Here is a 13,057-nt window from a genome sequence, read left to right as displayed (position 1 = left end):
TCCAAATCACTGCCAGCCTCCAAGAACGACAGAAGTCATGCGATCCGCGTCACTTCCCTTTGCATCCCCTCTCCTCCCTCCCAGATCTCCCCGTGGCCAGCCTGGCCCTCCGCCTTCCCCTTCCTTTCTGGTTCGTTCTAAACTCATGTTTCTCACCTCAGTGTGAGTTCCCGTGGCCCTCCTCCTTCTGCAGATCTCTAATGCTTCCCCAGATTGCTTGACAAGGTCCCAGAGTAAACAAAGATTGCAAATGTGAATGATTGAAAATCTTCTCTTATTCTCATCACAGATAAATGAGTGAATGCCAGTACTGTCGCAGAGGAGCTCTGAAGCCGCCTTGTCGTAAATTTGAATCTGTCACTGTGGCGATGGGAAGGACAGTGTCTAGTATTTACGGTGCCAGGCCCCATGCTCAGCACCTCATACTTTACAGTGATTTTTTAAAATACACACAACTCAGTGAAATATGCAGGGATCTCTTATTTCAGTGTTAAAGGAGGGGGAGCCTGGAGAATTAACATTTTTAAGGAGTTCTGTAGGGCTGCCATAACAAATCTCCGCAAGCATAGTGACTTAAGACAACACAAACTTCTTATCTTGCAGTTATGGAGGTCGGAAATCGGCAGTGGGTCTCTGTGGGCGACAGTCAAGGTGTCGGAGGGCTGTGTTCCTCTGGAGGGTCGAGGGGCCGCCTCGTCTGCTTCCTTGCCTTTCCAGCTTCTAGAGGCGTCTGCTTTCCTTGGCTCATGGCCGTCCTGCAGGGCCAGCAGTGCAGCCTCCTCCCGTCCTTCTCTGGCTCTGACCTCGTGACCCCTCTCCCTGTAAAGAACCCTTGTGATCACTTGGATCCACCCAGCTAATCCGAGGTCACCTCCCCATCGCAAGATCCTTAATCATACCTGCAGCGTCCCTTTACCATGTACCGTGACATAGTTACAGGTCCGGGGGGCTCGGATGCGGCCATCTTTGGGGGCCATTATTCTGCCGACCCAAAGGGGGTTCATACACTAAACATGTGGCTAAGGGCTGGGTCTCAGAGACCTAGGAGGTTCACCTTTCACTGCCTGTGTCCCTGGAGGGGCCAGCTCTCATTCAGAGCATCTCCGTGGTCTGTCCCTTTGGAGAACTGGCAGAGGGTTGGCGGTGGTCTTTTATTCTGTTCCGCTCCGCTGCCTGGTTCTTGCCAGTCATTTTGGGCCAGGGTGCTCGTGAAACACTGCGGTGGCAAACCTAAGGTGCCTGAGAGGAATGTGGCCAGGAACAAACGCATGCCACCTAAGGAGCGACAGCAGAGCTCCGACGAATGGGGTTGTGTTGTGTGTCACTGCAGCGTGTTTGTCATGGAGACGGCTGCACGATCGTTTGCAACGGCGAGACATGCAGACAGTGGGGGAGGGACCTCTGTTTACTCTGGGACCTCTGTTTTTATCCATGTTTCTCATTTCTGTTTTCGTGTGGGGTGTCCAGGCACCAGGAGCGGTACTACCTAAGCGGCCGCACTCCTGCATCCCAGAGGCGAGTTGCCATGGTTAATAATGTTTTCAGTATACTTAGGCGGTCCCAAAATGGTCTGATTTAAATTATTCATGGCTGTATTGGGGGCATATTTCCATTCACTCAAGCGAGTCTGAAGCTGCCTGTGTATTTTCTCATTTCTACGCGTCCTAATATCCAAAACAAAGGGTATTACAAGACTTTTCTCAGGAAAGTCCAAAGTTTGTAGTTCTTGACAAAAATATTATTCCGTGTCTCCAGAGGAAAACCTGTTTTCACTGATCTTCACGGCCGACCCCAGCCCTCCTGCGCCCTGGCGGGCAGGAGCGATGGCTGTGGCATCACGGAGAAGGCGGCTTATGCACAGTAACCGGAAGACCCGCTTTGAGGTTTGCTACATAGCAAAGGGAATCCCTGACCTCCACCGTGGAGGCCTCGGAGGCCCGGGCGCCCATGACGAGACCTGGCGTGTTGTGGAGCAGCTGTCCTCCCGTCAGGGTCACGCGTGGGGGTTCATCAAACTCAAGTGGTTCCAGCACTGCTCCTCCCTGGCAGTTCCGGTGTCACTGCCGTAAGCCTGGCACATCTTAGACACTGAGGAGGCAGACAGGAGTCCTGGAGAAAAGGGGTGGGGGAGAGAGAGCGAGACAGAGGGAGAGGCAGAGAGGCAGGGTAGGGGCGGGTCCCCGGCCCCGTGCTGTAGGGTGCCATGACACAGGGATGCATCAGGCAGCGGGCCTGGCACCTGTGGGGAGACGGAAGATGGTACAGTTGGTGAGGGCCCTTGAGGGGAGATACTCCATTGGGGCGGGCGGGCTGGAGGGGGCTGGATTCCATTTGTGATTCTTCCCCTTTCTTTGGGAAAGAGGCTTCACCTCTTATAGCCTGTTTCCTGGCCGTAAACGCGACCATCGCAGTAGCTAACCGTGTTTGAATCTGCCAGGTAGCGTGCTGACCAGTTTCTGTAAATTGTCTCATTTGTTTCTCATACCAACGGTAAGAAACAGCCTTTGTGGTCCCCACCAGCAAACAGGGAGCTGAGGGTGGAGCCGTCAGTGTCAGGGGAGAGTCCGGTCCTCGCCCCACCATGTTGTGAGGACGCGATGTGATAACACGCAGAGCACTCAGCACCGAGCCGGGCGTAGCAAATGCTTAGAAAGCTGAGTTCTCTCATTATCGGGAGGAGGGTGGAGCAGAAGCTTCACGGAGGAGGGGAGCTGAAAGCAGGCTTCCTGCCCCTTCTCAGGACCAGCAGGCTGCCCTGGGTGGTGGGATGAGTAGGGACGCAGCTAAAGGGTCGTTCCCGGGGGATATGTCCAGAGCAAACACGCTCACTCCTGCTGGAGAAACGAGGAGAAGCGTGTCAGAACTCTGAAAATGATCCCAGTGGCGGTATGTCCACCATGGCTAACGGTTCAGCTGGTTTCGCTGGTCAGTGCCTTTGGAATAACCCCAGCACAGGCGTGAGTGACAGTGGCCTCCTGGCTCCCAGCCCCACCTGCGAGGGGGCGACACCTCCACCTGGAACATGCGTGTTTCACAGTTAACAAGCAATGTGGTGACCCTCCCTGGGAGGGGCCCAGAAGTGTGAGGGGCCCCCAGCCTGTTTACGTGTCACTTTCTTGCTGGTCCCTCTTTGCTCTTCCCCTGTGCTTGCCACAGCTACGTGCACCCCCACAGCCACTCATGGGTCCCCTTACAGAGCAGAGAGCCAGGTCACTCCATTTACACACCAGTTCCATGCCTGCAGTAGTCGTCGCCAGAAGGAAAAATGGTTAAAAGAAAACTGAGTTTTCTTCTAGATTTAGTTCCATCTTCATGAAGTTTTGATGGCATTTTGTCCTCAGGTAGGGAAGGAGGGGGGAGGAAGGGAGAAAAGGAAGGAAGGAAGGAGTTAGGAAGGACAGAAGGAAAGGGAAAGAGGGAGGGAGGGGAACCGACTTGTCTGGAAGCTTGAGTCGCTGGCCTTAGGCTCTCCTGACTCGACCCACTAGGTGGTAACGGCTGGGTCCAGGCCTCACCTGCCTACCCAGCCTTGGGAGTGACTGGTGACAAAGGCTGCCGGTGGGGACACTGACACACCCTCCAGCGTCCTTCACCAATGCTTTTGTCTCCCTCCAGCTGGCAGCTGTCCTGGTCTGGATATGCTTTCAGTTTGGGGGACACCTTTCTTCCTTGGCCAGGGCAATATTCACCTAATCGTTGGCTGAGCTGTGTATTGTTTTTAGTGCATCACATACAGGTGAATGTGTTTCTGATTCCGCCACTGTTTCCAGAGGACCTCAGGGACAGGACTCATGGGTGCCCCTCTCTGGAGAGGCTCTCACGGGCGTCCGCCTGGTTTTTATCGTTTCCCCTTTGAATGGATTTTACACGTTGGGTAAGTTCCACTGTTTACATACCTAAAGACCTAAAAACATACATTCCACATATTTATTGTCTTATTTCTTTTTCTTAAAAAAATGGTTTTTTAGCGGAATAAATGCTTGGCTGGAAATTTTTATGCCCAAGCTTCACCTGTGTTCAAACCTCCTCATCACTTCATTCTTTTGCATATGACTCACCACAGACTTGGCATGGCCACAGGTTTGAGCCCAGTTCCGGAACAGTCACTTGAAGTAGCAAAAGATGACATTTTAAAACTAGCTTGAAATGCTGCTATAAATAAATATATTTCTGCTAGTCAAAAATCCTTGATGAAATAAATCCTTTACGAATTACATCAAGTCACGCTGCAATTTCTTCATTTCTTTTCCGTGTCTCTGATTAAGCAGTATCTTTCCTGGAGGAAAAGGGTTAGTTCTATTTATGACCAGCCCTGTTGAGAAAAGGCCGGGACTTCCCAGCCCTAGTCTCATAAAGTGGGTGTTGCTGGTTGGGTGACGGGTGGCAGTACCTGAAAGCGAGTTGTTCCCAGACCACTTTGCTAAATCCTTACGCTTTGGTCCTCAGCAGGCGGCTTTGTTCTAGGTCAGAGCGGCAGCAGGCCACTTTATGACCTTTATCTGGTAATTCAGTGACCTGGAGTGTTTGTACTGCAGTCTATTTACTAAAACTCTAGAAATACTTGACATTTAACCCCCCAAAGAGAACAGTTGACCCCATGTATTATTTTTTTACTTGCCCTTTATAAGCCCCACACCTGAGGAACCAGGTTCTGACTTAGCAAACACTGAACCAAGACCTGTGCGCCAGCCTCGTTCCCATCGTGACCTAATTTGCGCTTTGTGAAGGTCCTTTGGTGTAAGTTCTGTCATCCGTAGCATTTACCAGATGAGGAGACAGGGAAACGAGCCTGAGGGAACAGAGACAGGGCCAGCTCTGATCCTGGCCCACTGGTCCCTCTGGGTGGCACGTGCCTGAACATTTTAAGACTTCTCTGTAGTAACACAGACAAGCGTGATAACTTCATCCCGGGTTTATCTGTGAGGTGACTTCCTATCATCTGTGATCACCTTGTTCTGGCTGAAAGAGGAGGCATCTGGGTTAGAGAACTGGGTCAGTCTTTCTAACTTGACATCTCATCTGTATTTCACTTTTTAAGAAGCTTTCACTAGAAAGGTACATGTGGTCAGTCAGACCCACGTGTTTTGTGACGGGGCAGCTGTCTCTGGCTTATCTCCTCCTCCTCTAAAATGCTGTAAAGTGCACAGACTAGCTTCACACATTTGGAACTTCCTGCAGCTATCATTTTTCTTTTTGTATCCTTTGAGGATGCCCTTCCCGTGGAGCTAGCTCCTTGAGTCCAGTGACCCTTCCCTGGAAAGTGTTATACCAGGCGCTGCAAACAGACGTATTGGGTGGCTCCGTACTCCTCCCTGGCCGGGTCCTGACACCAAAATGGACTTGCAGGCTCAGAGTGGACCAGTCGGAGCAGAACCGTGAATAGAAGCCCCTGGAGCCTCTTTCTGTCACTCATCACATATCTGTGGGTTACATAGTCTTTGTCAGGCTTACATACTGGGGGCAGTTTGTATAAGGCAGAACGTGTGTATCTGAATGTATTTCAAATCCAAACGATTTTAAGGGAGTTACCACTTTAGAAATCCCACTTATAACTTACCCCCCAATTTATCTATAATTAAGAGTTGACAGTTAATGTCGAAAAGAAGAATTAGATTGAAGGAGAATTTATATAAAGTTAATTCTATTTTTCCGTACACTTGTCGTTACGGAATTAACTCTGCACGCCATAGGAAAAGGTCCGGGCATGGACTAAGTTGAAATGTTTGCAGCACCTGGACCACAGTGGTGACTAAGCTGGTGGGGCTTGAATGGCCCCTTCCTGTCTCTAGTGTCTAACCTCTCTGCTCACCTTTGGTCCTTCTCCTACCACAGAAAACCGCATGTTTATTACTGGACAACCATGGCTTTCACATGTAATGGCCGCCTTTCTCCTTGTAGCCTGCGTCGCTGCCTACAAGAGAGCTAAACTGCAATCCCATTTACCCACTAGTCCTTATCATCTCTCCTGAATATTCCTGTTTTCTATTAATGAACACAGCTCGACTCATCATTTCTATTGGTTTGAACTTCTGAGAAATAGGTTTCCAAATTCTTGTTCACTTGCTTTGAAAGCGTTCTCCCGGTCCCCAGAACAAATGGTCAGCACAAGTGTTTCCTTCTTGACAAGTAAACATGTCATTGGCGCCTTAACACTTATTGAGTATCCAGGGACTCATTACTGCCAAAACTCCTTGGAAGCAATTTCAGTTCTTGTAATTATACAAGTAAGGGGAGTTCATCAATTTTGAAGTTGTCTGCCTTGAACTTGCTATTAAACTGTTAGGCTTGAGATCCAGATTACACTCAAAACTCTAAGGCTTAGAACCAACCCATTAAAAAGTTGTTTAATTAAAATGGAGACTATTTTAAATGGTTTTTATTTTTTAAGGGCTTAAAACTTAATGTTCTGCATTTTTCTGCACTGAATTTTTTTTAATGTACTTGAATGTCAATTGAAATTGATCAAATGCTGCTTTAACATTTGTAATAGTAAAATCACAGACCGAAATTATACTTTTATATTTTAAGGACAAAGTTCTTATTTTACTGAACCCTTTACTGAATTTTCATCATAATGTATAAATCAATGTGTATATTACCATCTGGTTTGTGTTAAAAATGTCAAAGATCAAAGTACTTTTTGATAACCAAAGAAATTTATCTTTTCCTGAAAGTCAAGGCCAGGTTGCACTGCAGGGTTTGGGGCACATCAGGGATGTGTTTTGGGGTACCCCTGAAACTCCTCCCTTTGGGCCCAGACCACTCTTAAGGGAACGTTGTATTACTTGACTTCTAACGGTTTATAATTACACCAGATCTAAGCTCCACGGGACACAGGCGGTGTGCACCAGTCAGGTTTGTGTCCCCTCTGCTCTGAGTCAGGCCTGGGGACTCAAATAGTTGCCCGAGTAGTGAATACAACTCTTTGGCCCTATCTCCGTGCGATCTGGGCGAACATACACCCTTGCTTTTCCTTCCTGGTCTTCAGCAACTCCACGGCACACACTGGGCTGTTCTCACCAACCATCAATCTGGTACTTCTAGACTGAATGTGTCAGTATCACATTGCTGAAAGCCGATGTTCTCTGTGGCACAGGGAACACATCATCCCCTCCAGGTTGGCAAGCGTGGCAGGAAGCTCATTGCACATCTCCCAGCTGGGTGCCCCCACCCCCGGGCCCATGCATGAGCCCGTGAGTCTGGGCCCCAGTTCCTACCGTGTCTTTGATCAGCGCTGATGATCGAAGACCCTGGGCAGCTCCTCTGAGGGTTCATCTTTTCGGAAACAGAATTCTTAGTTTGCTCACTGTTTCAAGAAGCGTTGGTAGAATCAGGTGAAAAACCCAAAGTCCTTAGAGCGCCCTTTCGAATTAGTTGTCTTTTGCTGAAATAGTGGAGATTCCTGTGTTAGGAGGACGACTGCCAGGTCTCGCCCTTGTGAAAGCGCTCCGTGTGCTTCCGTCAGCAACACGTGACCACTGACAGCTCCTGGTGAGCTCACAGCTCAGTGGACCCTGTGGACTAAGCGCTTTTATTTATTTCTCTCTTATCTTTTTATTATCACCCCATGGAATTAGAAGTTAGATTTATAAGATTTTATTTTAAAAGTTAGAATTAAGATGGGGAAGACTAAGGAAATAATTTTACATAAAACTACATACATTTATTTTAACAAAGTTAGAATCGCTCATGGCTTAGAACTATAATGTTTCTGTAAAGTCAGTGAAAGGTTTAAATTAGTTCTTTGGAATTATAACAAAGTTCATATTCTGGGCAAAGTATTATATTTTGTTACCATAATTACTTAGCATGTCCTCACGTTCGTTTTGAAAATTGTTCTGATTACAAAAGGAATACTTATTTATTGTGGAAAAGTTGGAAAAATATTTTAAAATACAGAAATCAAAAGAAAAACTTGTAATCTTTTCACTTAGAGCTAACCACTGATAACATTTTATTTATACACACACATAGAAACACATATATAGGACTATTTTTGTATGCTCAGAGGATATACATTTTTTTTATTATTTTTGCCCCAAATGGATGCTATTGCATGTGCTGTTTTGAATCTATATCGGGATGCACTTCTAGTAACAGAAACTGTCGCTCCAACAAGCTTAAACATGACTGAAGTACATTATCTCCTGAAATAGAAGTTCAGAGATGGGAAGGAGTGCCGGATGGTGCTTGTCAAGATGAAGGACCCAGGCACTTGCCCTCCCTCTGTCCAGTCACTGGCATGAGCTGCGTCATGCCAGGGCCGCTCCCCTCAGGGCCGTGAAATTCTACCCTGCAGATGTGGACAGCACGCTTCCTTGTGCACATGTGCTGGACAGATAAACAGCCTGGTCCCAGACATGGGAAGGAAGGCCTGCTCCCTGGTCTCATCAGACTAAGCAGGAGTGGCCCCCCAGCACAGCCAGCAGGTACTTGCCACGGGCCGACGGGCTTATTTAAGGCGGTTTTCTCTGTGAATCACCGGGGGAGGGATTGGATTAGCATGACTAGCGTAACTAGTCAGCGGGATCAGTTCTGCAAACCACACTGCTTCCCTACAATGGTGCAGATTTGGAATAGATATTGGAAGTCAACCGACCCTCACGAACCTAACATTCTCACTGCGTATTTCATGAACATACATCAGGGTCATGTGAAAGGATCTCATCATCCATTGCCTTGGGCTCCGTCCTCATTTGCTCAGACTCTCAAAACTCTGTCCATCCTCCAGCTTTTGTTTACCCACTGCTGTCCCTTAGGGTTTCCAGGGGAGGGTGGCTCCAGCAGCCCCTGGGACAGCATATTTCCTGGCTGCCACCCAGCAGAAGTGAAAAGATCTCTCCTCCGAGCCCGGTCCTTCCCTTGGGTCCCATGCCCATTGCTCGTTGTTGTGAACATGGCTGTGGTCCCTGGACTGGCCTCTCCTGATCAAGGTGAAACCTGGTGCTGGGCATGGGGCCGACTCCCTGGGGAAAGTGTGGGCCCCACAGCAGCAGCAGGCTGTGCTGGGGAAGACTCAGAGAAGGGGGGCCCGCTCCCACTGCACAGATTCTTCTCTGCTTAAGCATTATGATTACCCGCATTTGAAATTAAGATGAATGTTTTTAGATATTTTAATTACTATTTTAAAAATTCATTTCTTTTATAGAAATAATGTGCTCAGAGGGAGTTAGGTAGGAAGAAAAGCATCAAGTTTTCTGGGGAAGTGATCCTCATTAAGTCAATGTCCTCCAGAGTTTGGGCATTTTTGTGCTGTGTTTTTTGACATTAGATAAGTTTTCTTCATGAGTTTTGACTTAAACTGGCACAGAAATTAAAATTTTTTTAAAAAATGAGCTTAAAGATATAAATTATAATAAATGTAAAATTTAATATTTTTATCCTTTATGTATTTAAAAATTTTTCAGTATCCTTGAGACCATGTCATAAATAATACACAGAATTAATGGACATTTTTGGAGAATAGCTCTGAGAAATAATAGGCATATTTGAAATCACTATGGTAAAAATCATGTTAAAGAACAAAATTATATTGTTTTTAAAATTATACTGTTAAATGTGTAGCTTCATGTGTAATAAATACTCACATTTAATTTTAGGTGCCAGTGTAACATATACTAAAATAAAATGGAACCATTTCTATGGTTCTCCAAACGAATCTATAAAGGAGTCATAAATATTATAGTAAAACTTTTTCAAAACATTTTTATGGGACTAAAAATTGAAAACTTCCTAATAGAGAAATTTTCTTAAGTGCGAAATGAGGTTAGTCAGAGAGACTTCAAACTGTAATATATCCTGTAGAAACCCTGGATAAGCAGTAACTTCTTAAGATAATTTTACACAATGGACAAAAATCAAGGGTTTTTGAAAAAGCTTTCCAAAGGTAGCAGGAAGAAAGAGATTATTACTATACTAAAATTCCTCATGTGAGGTTTTTATGTTTTTTTATGTTATTAGAATAGAGATCTTAGTTTGTCTGAATCTGCAAGGGCTCTAACTATCTCGGATTAAAAAGCGAACAAATAAAAAAGCATTCCCTATAGAGGGGAGGTAACAATGCCCTCGGGCTCCAGGGCGTTTCTGGAGTCTTGGAAATAAGAGCACACACTGGATGACATTCTGGTGCCCAGACTGTGTCTTAGCCTCGAAGCCCAATGCACCAGCCTCCCTCTGATATTGTTACCTTGCTGTGTTGCCTTGAACAAACAACCTCTCTGATCATCAGTTTTCTCATTTCTAAAGAGAAGGTGGGTGGGTCCAGTGTGTCTCAGAGATTCCTTTGCGCAGTAGAGTTGGGACATTGAGAAGGATTCGGTGGTGCTCAGCTGAACAGTTTGCACCCCCAGGACGTGGGGCGAGCGCACAGGGGAAGGTATGTGGTCCTGGAGTTAGGGATTGTGGAAGAGCTGAGTTGAAGGGGGTCAGCACGCTGCCCGCTGGCAACTTTTCTTCTGCTCATTGGCCTAGAAATGGATACACAGAGGCTCTAATGAGGCTTCCCAGGGGGTAGAGAATCACCACAAATTCACTCTTCCCAGATCCAGGTTTTGGGGATGCAGCCCTCCATTTGAAGGATTTGTGCCCAATGCATGATCAGAGAGCCACACCTGAAGGCAAAGGCCAGCTCTTCTGGAATTTTATCTAGCTTGTCTTGTTACCAATTCCCAGAGGAACCTTTGAGTTGTAATAAACCCTGCACATATATGTTCCAAATATTGTTCTCTCGCAGCTGAGGGTTAAGACAGGTGTGGCGCGCCAGGAGCGCTCAGACCCTCCCGCAGGAGCGTGTCCACTGGACCCGAGTGGGCTCAGCCCCTGTGGTCCTGAAGTCAGAGTGTGGATTCGTTTCTGTCCCTCCAACTTGTTTTTAACCTTAAAAAAACCTCTGGACATTCCTATACAGTTGGCCTGATGAGGGAATCTGTCTTACAAGTAGAGGTTCCTCCGAGTGTCTTTGACGCTGTCCCTTCTCTGCCACAGAGCCATCACACTGGAGAATCAGCTGGTGATCCTTGCGGCCAAGGCAAGTGATGCGGGAGCCTACTATGTGCAGGCCGTCAACGAGAGGAACGGGGAGAATAAGACCAGCCCACCCACTTACCTGAGCGTAGCAAGTGAGTTCTGAAATTCCAAATGATGGTTCTGACAGCCATGAAGTCTTGATTTACTTGATAAGTGTTGTCTCATGGGCATTTTGCAATAAGTCTTATCTCTAGTAGAGTGGATATATTTTAATATTGATCGAATGTCGATGGCTGCTTTCTTTGAAGTAACAGGCAGAAAATGTGAATATAACTGCTAATTCTGAGTGCAAGGTCTTGTTTTGGGGATTTAAAACAACATTTTGCTTTCTTACACCATTAATATATATTGTTTTTAACAACAACAAAAAAACTTTCGACTTACAGGAACTGTATCCATGAACCTTATTTGAGATTAGATTAGGCACAGGTTATGTCCTTTTAATTTAATAATGAAATCTTTGAGAAATAATATACTAATGTAATTGTGTTAAAATGAACAGTTATTTCTTAAACATAAGCAGCTGATCATTTTTTTTCCTCCCTGATTTAACTGAATCAGATGGAGAATACACACAAATCACAATCTCCTGTGCAGTTTATTCAAGGACATTTTAGTTTGAGGAAACTTCATTTAAATGTTTGGCCTTTGAAAGAAGGTTCCAGAAATTCTGCTAGCAAAGGTCATTGCTGCAGAAGGGGAGATGACCGGAAGCAAGAACGTGCGCATCAGAGGGCATGTCACCAGATGTTTGCATCATGAAGAATGCTTCATGGTGTGAAACGCAGTGATTATGCTGCTGAGAAAGTACAGCCGGGAAAAGGCCATGATAAATTTCAAAATATTTTCATCACATCATACAAGAGTAAATTAAATGTATTTGTCTGTATAGTAAGATTTCATCTTTAAAAAAAAAAAAAAAACGCCTGGAAGGAACGGCTTTCTCTTCAGGTAGGTTGTTTCATACATGCGATAGGGTCACGGCGTTTGCTTTTCTTGGTCCTTGAGGGTCATAGTGGCTTTGGGTGGAATGTACTGAGTGAATGTTTGTAGCACAGCCTGGAGGCAGGCGACTGGGACTCACTGAGTGGCTGTAACACGCCCACCACACTCCTGGCCAGTGCCCAAGGAGCCATCATCATCCTGCTATCAGCTCCCCGATTCCTCGGGACTCAATCCTGATCTGCGGACTGAGTGCCGAGTGGGCCGTCAGCATGGCCTTTCTAGGTTTGGAGAGTTGCGTCCATCGATTAGATGTGGGGCTGCCCAAATCCAGTGCATGATGTACTGCTATTTAAGGGAACTCTGAATCAAGAATCATCATAGAAATGCATGTGATTTCTCAAGATTTTTTCAATGCTGCTAATACAGGATGGAAATTGTATTATAAATATATTGTGAGTACTTTAATGATTTCCAAGTTTTACAATTAGAGTCATTTATTCTGTCTAGCAAATCAGATTCAGCACTAAATTCTAATATACATACCAGGATAATACTAGGTCAAATTGGTGGAATTTTGAGTCAAAAACCAGGCAATTGGCCTTAGTCTGTTAGAAGGGTGCAAATTGTACAAATATTCTGGTTAACGCTATGCTAACGTCACAAAGCTATGACATAGTCTGCGTGTCGACGTGTCCTATCTGCCCACTCTCTAAAGGTCCGTAGAAAATAAAGCTGACAGAGTACGCGTGCCATCTGATGCAGTGCCGTGGCGTTAGATAACTGGAATGTGTACAAAGTTTTCAGTAATTTCAGTTTCTACTCCAAACAAGAAATATATTGGAAGCAGCTCATGAAGGTTAAGTGCCTCCCCTTTCATTCCCTTTCCCTTGTATATGTTTATCTTTTCATTGGCACCAGGTAAAATGTGTAGCAGGCAGGATGTAAGGAGCTTGATGATATGGACAGACTTATTTTAAATCTTAGGGGAAAACCTGCATTTTGTTCCCTTATATAGTCTGCTTTTTATCAGCATGGGTAAAATGTGACAAGTAAGGAGGCTGAGAAAACAGCCTTATTTTAATTCTTA

The 13,057-nt window shown here is 45.8% G+C and overlaps 1 protein-coding gene across 2 annotated transcripts in view; it reads left to right on the top strand.

The window, feature by feature from the left end:
- The window catches only part of SDK1 (sidekick cell adhesion molecule 1), a 431,538-nt gene that overhangs the window by 117,904 nt on the left and 300,577 nt on the right, over positions 1-13,057 (top strand). For both annotated transcript variants that reach the window (XM_033096781.1, XM_033096780.1), the window contains exon 4: positions 10,984-11,117. In XM_033096781.1, coding sequence (XP_032952672.1) covers positions 10,984-11,117 — 134 coding nt within the window. The remainder of the gene's footprint in view (positions 1-10,983; positions 11,118-13,057) is intronic.

This window comes from Rhinolophus ferrumequinum, chromosome 24, assembly GCF_004115265.2.
Source record: "Rhinolophus ferrumequinum isolate MPI-CBG mRhiFer1 chromosome 24, mRhiFer1_v1.p, whole genome shotgun sequence".
Classification (NCBI taxonomy): Eukaryota; Metazoa; Chordata; class Mammalia; order Chiroptera; family Rhinolophidae; genus Rhinolophus; species Rhinolophus ferrumequinum.
This window is presented reverse-complemented; position numbering and strand designations above follow the sequence as displayed.